Genomic DNA, 13,623 nt, shown 5'->3' on the forward strand with positions numbered 1-13,623 from the left:
AAGTGAAATCACATAGAACTAGTGAAATATTTCAGGTGTTACGATTGTTCTTAACATAGATCCCCTAACTTTGAGCCTCCGGGAATTTCCAAAACCTTTATTAGAAATCTATGCACAATGCCTAGGATGCTTTGGCGTTTTGCAACATTTTTGTTTGTCTTTAAACTCTATCTTTCCCCAAGGTCCCTGGGGGCTGTTGCACTTTTGTTTTTGAGCCTAGAGGTCAAGGGATCTAGCTGGAGCTGCTGTGCTATCTCTTGCCAGGGGGTACCGTCCACAGCATGCCGTAGTCTACCATACTTAGGGCCCTGATATGGCTTCAACCTCCTCAGACCCCAACAAGAGCCACACTCTGCTGCAGGCCCCCAACCCGAGAAGGGGATGGTGACTGGCAATCACTTTGGAAGAGAAGTGAGTTGGTAGTTACAGAAACGACAGTGAATATTCCCGAAAGAGAGTTTGCTGTTTGGATCATTTATGACTCCCCGGGAACACTCTCCTCTTCATCCCCCAAAACCCCAGCTTCAGTATCACATTCGCTGAAAACCTTCTCTGAGGCATCTCAACCTCTCTCTCCCCCCCAGAGAAGCATGGCTTCTCCGTCATCCTTCTTTCTCTGTCTGCAATTACCCGGACGATGGACGCTGGGGCAGGACTCGGTGAGCACTTCCTGTATGCTGGGCACTGTGTTGTGCATACTGTATACAGAAGCACGTCACCACTCCTCACAACAGTATAAGGTTGGCATGCCGTCCCCCCATTTTACAAATAGGGAAAGTGAGGGCCAAAGAGGTTAAAGTGGTTTCTTCCTGGTCACAGAGTTTGAACTGGGATCTGAATTTCGATCTGACTCTGAAACCCAGTTCCTGCTCCAAATCAACATGGCGCCTCCCTGCAGTGGCTCCGTCATCCGCCCTGCAAGGATCATTTTCAAACTCTACTCATAGGCGCCCTGAGTGAGCCCCCAGTACAGGGCCTGTGACTTCCAGAGAGGGTCACCACACACACACACACACACACACACACACACACACACTGCACTGGGACTGACATATAATTGGCGCTCATTCAATGTTTGATGAAGGAAGATGGACATTCATTATATATTCTGCCTATTAAATGCTTGACAATTTTTATGGTTTAAAAAAGCATGATGGGAGTGGGCGGAGCAGCCCCCAGCCCAGGTGGCGCCCCCTTAAGGCTCAGAGCTGGGTGAGCACTCACCTTTTGATGGCTTTGTAGCAAATGATGACAAGCACAGTGAGAAACACCAGGGAAGCACAACATACCGCGATGACGATCACCAGCCCTGACCACCAGCTTTCCTCAGCCGGGCACGAGGTAGAGTTGGGGGCTGCAAAACACAGGCACAGGCTGAGTGTCCTCTGGATGAGTGGGTGCTGGCCGCGTCACAGGTGGACCTTGGTGGGTGACACCAGCGGTGGCCTCACCATCCTTCATCTACCGGAATGAAGCCTCCCTGACCTGTCCTGCCATCCCCACCCCCACCCCAGCGGCAGGTGACATCATAGCTGGCCCCGTGCCAGGCCCGTGCTCCGAGCAGGGGTTAAGCACTGAGCCCCGGGCCATCCATCCTCCTCTGGCATGAGCTAACTGACAGCAGGGTCAGCTTTAATTTCCCATGAAAAATAACAGAGCATCTCATTCTCTCAGTTGAGGCATTAAATCCGCTTCCTCCGAGGGTGGGGGTGGGGAGCAGGGCTCACAGGGCACATGGCGGGAGGAGGCCCGACGATGTGAGTTTGGTAAGCTGATTTCTTCTAAGAGGCAGGCTGTCTCCCTTCCTGGCTTCAGCCCACGTGCCGAGTACTTACGGCCATCTCAATTTGCACGGGTGGCCGAAATTCGGAAAAGTCTGTCACTGACAAAGCATCTGACTCTGGGTGCCATGGGGCCCCTTTTGCCATGAATCCCCATGGGGTCCTTGGGGTGAACCTGTCCTCCCCTTGACCAGTTGCAGGGAGCAGACCGTGGCACTGGTGGAGATGAGGCTCATGCAAAGCTGGTTTGCTCTTCTGAGAAAAGCAGAGACGTCACACAGCCTCATCCCAGAGGCTCTGACAGGTTCAGAGATGACTGAAAAGAAGTGCCCCGAATTGCAAAAGAAAATGGAGAGGGAGGAAGGGAGCATGGGAAAGAGAGAAAGAAGAAGGGAAAGGGAAGGAGGGAAAGAGGGGTGTTGGGGAGGGTGGGAGGGAGGGACATATGGATGGACAGATATACAGACACTACTAGCCTTGGGCAGGTCTTCAAGACCTATGACCATATGTAAAGGGAATCAAACCAATGCCCTAAATCTGTGTCTACTTAATAACAGCCACCTTCAGGGGTGCAACATGGGGAATAAGTGAATAATTTCCCAAAGGATACCATGGATGGCTTCGTCACCATCATCACCATTATTACTGACGTTGTCATAATCATCAAGGTGTAATTTACATATGGTGACGTTTACCCATCTGAAGCGCGTGGTCTGATCGGCTTTGACAAATGAGTTCGCCAGTGTAAGCCACCCCTCTATCATGATGCAGGGTTTTCCCATCACCCCAGAAAGGTCCCCTGTGCCTCCTTCTAGTCAATCCCTGTCCTGCAGGCAACCACTATTTTGCTTTCTAAATTTCTTTTTTAATCTTTAATTTTGAGAGAGAGAGTGTGTGTGTGAGTGGCGAGGGGCAGAGAGAGAGGGAGACACAGGGTCTGAAGCAGGATCCCGGCTCCGAACTGTCAGCAGAGAGCCTGACGCAAGGCTCGAACCGTGAGATCCTGACCTGAGCCAAAGTCAGATGCTTAACCAACTGAGACACCCAGGCGCCCCAACCCACTAGTCTGCCTTCTAAAATCATACATTAGATTTGCTTCTTCTTGAAAGTCATAAAGTGGAATCATGCAGCGTGTATTTTTTTTTTCCTCCCTTTAGTGAGCACATTTTTTGAGATTCATCCACATTGTTGCAAATTTCAGTAGTTCCTTCTCTTTGATGGCTGAGCGATATTCCACCACAGGAATAAACTATAGTCTGTTTATCTGTTCACCCACTGATATTCCACCACAGGAATAAACTATAGTCTGTTTATCTGTTCACCCACTGTGAACTCCTAGGCTGTATTCAGGTTTTGGCTTTTGTGCAAAGGTTGCTATAATCACTTGCATATATGGTATAGGCATCTTTTTGTGTTTTTCTTGGATAAATATCTGGGAGTGGGCTCGCTGGGTCCTACAGTGCGTGTGAGTAACTTCATAAGGAGCTGCCACTCTTGTTTTCCAAAGTGCTTTTACTCTTGAACTAGGAGAGAGTAACAAGTAGGGAGGGGCTACAGGTTGCTGACTTGCCATCAGGCGTTGCTGCGGCTGAGTGGAGTGGGGGAGGGGGTGATGCAGGAAGCCGGTATGTGCTTCACAGTGAGCAGGTGCTAAAGCCTCTTTAACCAACGCAAGGTCCCCAATGTGGGGCTCAGATCATTACACAACCCAGCAGATTTGGAAATGCTTCTTGAGCAATACCCGGGACCAGGCTGTCACTGAGTCACAAGGCTGCTCCCAGCCAGGGTGGGATCGAGACTTTAGAAGCTCCAACACTGAAAAGATACGGAGTGTGGAACTCAAAATAGGACTAAACTCTGAGACCAGGTAAAGGAAATCCAATAGGATTCTCATTTTCCCGGGATGAACTTCTTCAGTGCTTTTATTTTTTGGTGAAGTATCAAACACAAAATCCTTCCCCCCACCTGAGTTCTCATTTTGGGGTGCCCCTGAGTCTTCCCAGGGTGACTCAGCAGAGATCAAGGTGGGTTTTCCATACGTGGTCACTGCAGGACACTCAGAAATGCAACCAGATACATGGGGTCCCAACCCCAAAGGGTTTGCCTCCTTGTTTTCACTGCAAAGGGAAACAATTTTGGTCTCTGACAATTCTACCTGAGGCTGTAACACCTCGGGGCAAGTCCCAAGGGCCATGCCTGCAGTCCTAGGGGACACTCACACCCACCCACCAATGGCCCACAGGGGGCTGGGCACACATGCCCAGAGTCAGAGAACATGCCCGTTCTCAGTTGGGGGAAGCCCCGTGCCAGAAGGCCCTTGGAAATACGGGGAGGGGGGCTGACCTTGACCGCCACAGTAACTGAGCCAAAGGGCTATAGATGTGAACAACAATGACCTGGAAACTCCTACAAGGTAAAACTGTCCCTCCCAAAATGCCACCAGGGCCTTTGCTGAGAAAATCCATCATCTGGAAACAGAAGAGTTGATTCCAAACCTCATTTGGAATTTGAGACTAACTTTTAGAACACCTCTTTTGGAGGGTTAATATCCAGAATCTATAAGGAACTCACCAAACTACACGCCCGAAAAACAAACAACCCAGTGAAGAAATGGGCAGAAGATATGAACAGACACTTCTCCAAAGAGGACATCCAGATGGCCAACAGACACATGAAACGATGCTCAGCATCCCTCCTCATCAGGGAAATACAAATCAAAACCACACGGAGATACCACCTCACGCCAGTCAGAGTGGCTAAAATGAGCAAACCAGAGAACTCTAGAAGCTGGCGAGGATGTGGGGAAACGGGCACCCTCCTACACTGTTGGTGGGAATGTAAACTGTGTGCAGCCCCTCTGGAAAACAGTGTGGAGGGTCCTCAGGAAACTAACAATAGAACTCCCCTATGACCCAGCAATAGCACTGCTAGGAATTTACCCAAGGGATACAGAAATGCTGATGCATAGGAGCACATGTACCCCAATGTTCATAGCAACACTCTCCACAATAGCTAAAACGTGGAAAGAGCCTAAGTGTCCATCAACAGATGAATGGATCAAGAAGATGTGGTTTATCTATACCATGGAATACTACATGGCAATGAGGAACAATGAAATCTGGCCATGTGTAGCAACATGGATGGACCTTGAGGGTGTTATGCTGAGCGAAATAAGTCAGGCAGAGAAGGACAAATATCATATGTTTGCACGTATAGGAGGATTAGGAGGAACTTGACGGAGGAACAAGAGGGAGAAGAAGGGAGGAAATGGCGGGGGGAAGGGAGAGAGGCAAACCATGAGAGACTCTTGAATGCTGACAAAAACTGAGGACTGATGGATGTGGGGGGAGGGGGGGAGGGGCATGGAGGAGGGCACTTTGGGGATGAGCACTGAGTGTTATGTGGAAACTAATTTGACAATAAACTATTTGTAAAAAAAAGAAGTAAATACTTGATAATACTTGAAAAAAAAAAAAAAAGAACACCTCTTTTGGTGTTCTTCATTTTGGTTGGTGACGAGGTAGGGCCTTTCTTCTTGTCTACTTTTCTCAGATACTGTTGATACAGAAAACAGGGAGACTGGAGAGGGTCCCGGCGTGGAGCGCCCCCTGGATCATTCAGCAGGGCATGTGGGGGAAACTGCTCAAGGCACAAAGCTAATAGATATGAAAAAGAGGGAGGTATTTTGGGAATCCAGTCCAAAGCATAAATCTTGGATTTTGCCAAGAAAACAGCTCTTGGGCTCAAAGAACGTATCTTTATTTATCCTTGCTCCAGTCATTCTCTTTGCATTAGAAAGGATCAGGGACTGTGGGAACCGGATCATTTCAGCAAAGTGAGAAATACTGACCCTCGGGATCAAGAAGCAACTTTCCCAGGGGCCAGGGTTGGGTCCCCAGGCTCTGGGTGGCAGTCTAGGTCTGTTCCTGCCTAAACTTCCTTCCTACTGGTGCGGCCAGGACTCCTTTGCAGATGTGATCAGCTTACCACGTGAGCAGACCAATGGTTCATATTTGTGAAAATAGCATCACGAAGGTGCTCATTCATTTGTTCATTTGTCCGTCTGTCCATTCATTCATTCATCCACCAACCATTTGTTACCAGCCCTCTGTGCCTGGCACCATGCTAAGAGCTGGAAGCACAAGGCTGGACTCAGTAGAAAGTGTGCCCTTACCAGGCCTGGTGCCAGCTGCCCACGGATCATTACAGAACTAGCTGAGACCCGGTGGCCTCACTCAGCAGCCAGCAGGCTCCAAGAGGAGACCAGACATGCAGATTGGCTAATGTGCAAGGTGAAGGTCATCGGTGGCTGAGGAGAGGAGGCCATTTGGTGCTAAGGATTAGGGAGGAGGGTCATGTCCGTGAGACAGGTGATCAGACAGCGGAGGCTGAGGCAAGCGGGGTGTGAGGTCCCAGATGTGAGGCTGCTGGAGCTCCGCTCCCTCCCCACTCCCCCTTGCTTGCGGCCAAGATTCTGCCAACACTGACAGAAAGGCAGCAGCTGTCATGACCTCTCAGGGGTCGAAATACCCTCTCTCCCGGGACTCAGTAAGGCTCCATCTACTGTATTCATTAAACACTCCTGACATCTGTAAAGATGATAACAGTGGCAACCAGAGAGGGGCGCCTCGGTGGCTCAGTCAGTTAAGCATCCGACTTCGGCTCAGGTCATGATCTCGCAGTTTGTGAGTTCGAGCCCTGTGTTGGGTGCTGCCAGCTCAGAGCCTGGAGCCTGCTTTGGATTCTGTGTCTCTCTCTTTCTGCCCTTCTGCTGTTCGCACTCTCTCTCTCAAAAATAAATAAACATTAAAAAAAAAAAAGTGGCAACTAGAGAATGTAACGGAGAACCACCTGGGCTCAGTTTTGCTTTATCAAAGGAGCTGCTTTCTTTTCGGTCAAGAAATGCATCATTAAAAACTTATATTCGGGACCTCTGCTTCCAGCCAAGATGCAGTAGTAACAGGGCCAGATTTGCCCCCACGCCTACACACACACCTGAAGCATCTGAAAACATATTCCAAATATATACACCGATGGTTTTCAAAATAGCGGGACTCAAGGCAACAGAAGGCAGCGATCTGTGAAGAACAAGAAACAAAGAAGGGAGTTGGGGCCGCCCCAGCTGACTGCCCGACAGGTTGCGAAGAGCGGTCACGGAAGGGAGAAGCCAGCGGGGCCCAGACAACTGGGTAAGTCGGGGAGATGGAACTGAGAGTCCAGAGAGTGACCAAGACAGAGGCGATCTCTCCCAAAGGAACTTCCAGAAGAGGGGAGGAAGCTAATAGCATGTAAGGGAATCCACCAGGGAATGCAAAGTTACACGTGTGGCAAGCGCTTCAAAAGAGATGAAAAAGAGGTCAAGATGCCTGCGCGCCTTGTGCAAGTGTCGCAGAGAGCAGCAGCTGGGGACAGGGAGCTGCGAATGTGCCCGTCTGAACCTGTGCAGACCAAGGAGATTCCGGCGGGCTGGGGGCCCAGAGCCACAGAGGAGCCATGTGAGGTCAGCGGGTCCCCAGGCGCTCTCCGTGCCCCGTGCCCTCCCTGTGTTGCTCTCGGGTTCTTGTGACCATCATAGGAGATGGCGGAGGCAGAGCTCTTGCGAGACAGCAACGATCATCTGCGGGGCGCCGATGCCAAGGCACACTCCCGGCCACGACGGAGCAGAGCTCACGGATATGCCCCTTCATAAGTGGGGAGACTGAGGCCACACAGCCAGCAGAACAATCAAGATTTGAACCCAAGCGGCCTCGGACAGCACTCACGGCCAACTCAACACACGTGTGATGGGGAACCTGCCGCTTCCGTCTCCTCACCAGCATAAGCAGAAGGTGCCTGATGGACAGGAGGGAACTGAGCGGGGCATGAATGAACCAAAGAGGCAGCAAGCAGGGTGGAAACAATCAGGTTTTGCAAGATATTTTCCAGTGGGTCCTAGGAGAAGGGAGTTATAGCCACGTCCTTTGTTTTAACACGATTTTATCTATTGTGAGACCAAGTCTACCGATGTATTCGTGGCTCGATCTCTTGACCCTGAGTGTGGCCGCCTGGGATGGCCAGCCACTCACCCTCACGGCTCCTGGTTTCTCGAGTAGAGCCTGAGTGCCAGCCTGAACGATGGGTATTCGGGGGGCCTCTGGGGCTTCATCATACTTCTCCCCTAACTTTCAAATTCTTCAGTGACTCATAGCCAGGCTGCCGATGCAGTTTCCTGACCGAGCTTTCAGTGCCGAAATGTCAGCCCACTGAACTGGCCTTGGTTGTGGTCGGGGAGATGCGCCCCGCTCCAAGGGACAGCCTCCTGGCACAGCTGGCCCTTGGGGGGTGGGGGTCCCTTTCTGTACCGTGCCCTCCCGCCCACAGGAAGGGGCTTGAGGACACTGTCCAGCCGTCTGGGACATCACACGGATCGGGCTGCGGAAGCCCTGGAGAGTGTTTACAAGCCATCCACCCTCCGCCCCTGCCTCAGCCTGCTCACCTAAGGCACCGCTGGTCTAAGCGGCCCGTGAGGATGACGAGGGGTCCGGGAGCTTTGCGCAAACATTCATGTGGCAGCAGAAGCTATTTCATGAGCACTTTGGGCAAAGGAGGGCGCGGAGGCTCGTAAGAGGGGAGGAAGGGAGGAGTAGGACCGTCCTCACACCTCAGCCCTGCCTTAGGTACTGCCCCGGGGGACCGCCAAGGACACGGGTTCTCAGAAGTTCCTTCGTGGCTGACGGCCCGTTCCCTGCCTCTGCCTCGGTGTCCCCAGCCTTGCTGTGGAAGGAGGAGGTATGGGTGGCCTCCTCCCCCACCCCGCCCCCACACAGAGCCCATTGTCTCCAGAGCACAAGGGGCCGACTCAGCCCACTGCCATCCATTCATGGGCACAGGGCATCCACGGAGAGGCCTGTGCCAGGGGCGTCCGCCCTCCCTTGCGGGCCAGCCTGGGTGTGGGGCTGCTCGCTCATCTCCTCCCCTGAGGGTGCCAGAGTGTGCGACCGGGCTTTACAACCATAGATACAAGATCAGACCTTGGCACTCCATGCAAACCTCTGAAATAAATGCCCATTTCTGGAGAGAAATGTTTCTAGAGTTGCCTCTGATGAAAACAGGGAGCACATGCACCTCAGATTGGGGCGGGGGGTTGGGGGAGAGCTCCACCCCTTCTCTGCCGATGGGAATCTGGCTCAGGCTTTGGGTACAGTACAGACCCCCCCCCCCCCCACCCCGGAAGTCTTCCCAATTCTTCCCAGGAGGTGTGTTTTCCATGGACAGCGATTCCAGTCCTAACTGGTTCGGAGGTGTGCACACTCCACAGACCTGGCCAAAGACTCGAGAGAAGTCTGCGGGGGCTTCCCAAGTGGTCTGCTTGCTGTTAAGGGAGAAGCACGGAATGAAAAAGGCTTCTTTTTCTCGAGGACACTGCCATGTGCTTTTGTTCCCCTAAACAGAGCAGCTTTGAGGGGCCAAGGGTGCTGGGGTGCAGGGTGGAGGGGTTGCCGTGTGAACTAGGGCAGCCATGTGGCTTCAAGGAGTAACACCTGAGCAGAGACTGGGATTTGGTAAGGGGGTTTTCACGCAGTTACCTGGGGGAGGCCCAAGCAAAGGCCCTGAGGTCAGCGGGGGCTTGGCATGTTTGAAGACCAGCAGGGAGGCCCATGTGGGCGGGATGAAGCCGGCAAGGAGAAGACAGAGGAGACCAAAGGGTTTGGGCTTTTACACTGAGAAATGAGGTGCCAGTTATGGGTATGAAAGGGGAGGTGGTTAGGTCTGACTTGCATGTTGGCTCAATCACTCCATTTAGAGTGGACTCTGTGTGTGTGTGTGTGCACGCGTGTGTGTGTGCACACGCATGCACATGGTAGATTGGCAGAGTGTGGGAAGCTGCAAGGTCATTGCCAATAGCCCAGGACAGAGAGGACAATGACTCAGATGGGGGTCGGCAGGGGAGGTGGGGAGTAAGGGTGGATTCTGGATACTTCCTGAAGGTTGAGTGCATAGAAATGTGTGTGTGTGTGTGTGTGAGAGTCAGAGAAGTAAATGTGACTGTAAGCAGGTGGAAGGAGGGAGCTGCCATCAACGATGGGAAGGCCAAGGCAGGGCAGGCTGCTGGGTGTGCAGACTGGGAGTGAGGTCTGACGATCCCATCACACCCAAGGGTGTGAGTTCAGAACCAAGCCCTCAGCAGGAGGCATGAACCTGGGAGCTGTCAGCACCCAGCCCTGAGATCACCAAGTGCGGGAGCACAGACGGAGCCGAGAAGAGGGTCAGGCCTGAACTCTGGGGCCCCGCCATGTAAAGAGGCCAAGGACAGAGGAGGCTGGGAAGAGAGGCCAGCAAGGGTGGGCGGGGCCGGGGAGGCGCTCAAGGCGATGGGGAGTCCCGCAGCCGGGTCGGGGCAGGAGGAGGAGGAGGTGGCAGTCGGCTGTGTCCCCTGCAGTTGATGGATGGGTAAATGGACAGGACTGAGGGCCAACTGCTGGATGGAGCAACATGGCAGCCACCGTTGACCACGCAGAGGCGGTTTTGGGGCATTGGTGGAGGAAGCCCGCGTGGGGCCATTTAAGAGAGGACGTGGGGAGAGGAAATGGAAACAGCAATTATGCACAGCTCGCTGGTGGAGTTTTGTTGCAAAGGGGAGCGGCAGCGCAGTCACAGTGGGGGGGGACAGGTGGTGGCTCGGGAAGGATCTTAAGATGGGACATGGAATGTGTGTGTGTGTGTGTGTGTGTGCGCGCGCGCGCGTGCGCGAGCGCGTGTGCATGCGCCTGTGCACATGAGTGTGTGCGGATGCTGGGTGTGAGCCGGAGAGAGGGTGCACCCCCGTGCACAGGCCACCGATGTGCAGGAGAGGTGAGAGGAGAGTGTCGGGGTGGGTGACCGGGTGGGGTCAGTAGCTGCTTCTTTCTTTCCTTCCAACCATATCAGTTGCCTGAGCAAAGCGGGTCGCAAGGTCAACAGCTGAGTGAGAGTGGGGGAGGTGTTGGGTGTCCATGGGGCAAGGAAGGTGTGAGCTGGTGTTCTAGAGGGCAAGTGAGCAAATGGACTGGGGCAGGGAGGAGCATGGGAGGCGGTGGGCTTGAGGCTGTGAACCTGAGGTGAGTCCAGTCCAGGGCCGGTCTTTTCAGCCCCGCCACCTTCAGCTGCCAGGGACCGCAGAGGGCAGGGTGGTTTCCCCCACGAGGTGTGATGAAGGGAGGGGTGGGCAGGGGATCTCGGTGCACCCAGGGCGTGCGTACAGCGCCCGACCGAAGGGGGAAATGGTTCATGAAGGTGTCCAACTTTACTCGGGCAGGCGGTCAAGTTGGGATCTGAAGCCAGACATCTGGTCCCAGGGCCGACCTACCACCGCTACACAGACAAAAACAAGCACGCAAGTCCAGGCCTGGCTCCAGACTGCAGAAAGACACGCTCAGGACAAATTGAGACAGGGTCACACGGAGGGACTGATGGCGTGCGTGGAGAGGGATTGTGGGTGTCCCCCTGGGCATCAGGGAAGCCGCTTTGAGGAGGGGATATTTCAACGGAGCCCTACAGGGTGGGCGAGAGGGGCAGCCCTACAGAAAGGTCCTATGTGGGTTGGCCTGGGCCAGCCGGGGAAGGAAAGGGGGCACCGGCAGCTGGCACCCCGGCCCCTCTGCTCCCCCGGCCACAGCCCCGATGAGGGGCTCCGCGCCTTTCCATCTGTGACTCCCAGCCTGTTGCCTGAGCTCCACAGGATGCTCACTTCTCTGATTTATTTCTTTCTGCCTGACGTGCTGGGCACGGAGCCCAGCGTGGTGGCAGTGTGGTGGCTTATCATCAAGGACACTGTTCTCGGGCCCGGCTCCTGAGGGGGGCATTAAAAAAAACACCCCAATACATTATTAATCATTGTCTCCATCATTCCCGTGCCTAATTAGGAAAGAAAAATTATGAATCGGTTTTGGCCTCCATGGCAGGGGCGGCCACAGCTTTTCCTGATGCAAGGGAACGATCTGGGCGGAGGTGGAGGCAGGAGGGAGAACAGCAGACCATTGCCCAGTGTCGTTAATTATGCTTCTGGTGGTGACTGCAGGATCCCCCCCCCCCCCCCCCCCCCCCCCCCCCCCCCCCCCGCCACACACACCTTGTTCCTTGCCCAACAGTGCTCCTTGTGAGGCTCCTTATGGCTGGGACTTGTTGCTCAATGGCCCTCTTCATTTTTAGTAGCTGCAATCCATCCTTTCTCTGTTCCTTGCCCTGGGGGGCCCCACCCCCCCAGATCTGCCAGGCTCCTCTTCCCACCCAGGGCTACAGATGCACCATTACCCAGAAGGTCCAGACCCTTCAGAATGCCGAGGAAGAGACAAAATGGTGCCGCATCAGCGAAGCCCTGGGTGACCACCGGAGCCCAGCCTCAGTGCCCCGGCCCACCGTTTGCATGCCAGTCCACTCACTCACTCGTATTTGCTAAGAGCCTTCTCTGTGTGGTGCCTGCATTGACTTAGGTACTGGGGATAAGAGGGTCAGCGAAACAGAACAGGGACCCTGCCCTCCTGATGCTTACAGTCTAGTGGAGAATGGACACGAATTCAGTAATCACCAAATAAATGCTTACAGCGATTCCTGTCTCCCCGAGGCTCTTCATTGTGCCCGTGCCTTGGATACAGAGAACAGGAAACCATCAAACAAAACATGGAGCCAGTGTAGGTTGACTGAGAATAATGGGCTTGTTTGTGAGGGGCTCATGACCTTGGGATAGGAAAAAGCTCCTGATAGGGTGTATTAACTGCTCAGCAGCGCCCGGTACCTACTTGATACTGAATATCAACTGAATTGATACTGAGTATCAGATGGTGAATTCTGTTCTTCCCTTCCAGAGGGTCCTTTATACATGACGGGACCTCAACAAGGCCTAGCCAGGTAGAACCTTCTCCATCTAAACAGTTGTAAGCATGCTGAAGAGGGGTGCAGGACCAACTTGGACCAACGGTTGATGAACTCTGACCCCTAGGCCAAATCTGGCCCACCACCTGTTTTTGTAAATAAAGTTTTATTGGAACACAGACACACCCACTTGTTGATATGTGGTCATGGCTGCTTTCTGGCTGCGGCGAAGATTGCATGGCTCTGCAGAGCCTAAATCATTTACTATCTGGCCTTTTACAGAAAAAAATTTGTCCTTGTCTACCTATCTTGGGGTGACTTAACCTGAGATCATTACACAGGCTTAGGAGAGTGATCTGAGAGCATCCTGAAATTATACCCCAAATTTGCCTTTTGCAAGTAAACATTGAGCTCCTTCTATGTTATTTTTCAGAAGCGTGCTTCACTCCAAATGCCATACCTATGCTTTGCTGGGAGGTCTCTGGGCGTGTGCCTCAGCCTCTGTCTAGTCTGAGAATTTTAGCGATGACAGTATGATGAGACAGACAGACAGACCCGAGTTTGGATCCTGACTTGGGCTAGACCCTTGATAAAGCACTGAACTTTCATGAACCCCTCATCCATTCCTTGGAAGATTGGTGGAGAGGATCAGCCCCAGTAACATGCCAGGTATCACCCTGGGGTTTATAAGAACGCAATCGGTGGTTCTCCCAAAGGCAGAGGCAATGACCTGGGGCAGATTTCGGACTGAGAGCCCTAGGAACGGTCTGCACTGTTTAACCGCCCGACAGTGGCACAGGCCGGTTTCTAAGGCAGGGACAGCCCACCACTTTGGTGCCAGCCTCCATGACTCTTTCTGGCTCCCAATCTGATAAGAAGCTTAGCAGTGGGATGGGCAGATCTGTGCCGTTCCTGGCATGGTGGTTTCAAGCACACAAGAGAGCTTCTCTCTCACCGATCCCTTCTGGGGCATCCTGGGGTCTTTCTGTTTGTTTGGCACTCAGACAGCATTGTC

General features: G+C 53.1%; 1 protein-coding gene across 1 annotated transcript in view; it reads right to left on the reverse strand.

The window, feature by feature from the left end:
- PRIMA1 (proline rich membrane anchor 1) overlaps positions 1 to 13,623 on the reverse strand; it is a 60,806-nt gene that overhangs the window by 13,615 nt on the left and 33,568 nt on the right. The window contains exon 4 of the mRNA XM_039217281.1: positions 1,225 to 1,354. Coding sequence (XP_039073212.1) covers positions 1,225 to 1,354 — 130 coding nt within the window. The remainder of the gene's footprint in view (positions 1 to 1,224; positions 1,355 to 13,623) is intronic.

This window comes from Hyaena hyaena, unplaced genomic scaffold (assembly GCF_003009895.1).
Source record: "Hyaena hyaena isolate Hyena2069 unplaced genomic scaffold, ASM300989v1 scaffold_676, whole genome shotgun sequence".
Classification (NCBI taxonomy): domain Eukaryota; kingdom Metazoa; phylum Chordata; class Mammalia; order Carnivora; family Hyaenidae; genus Hyaena; species Hyaena hyaena.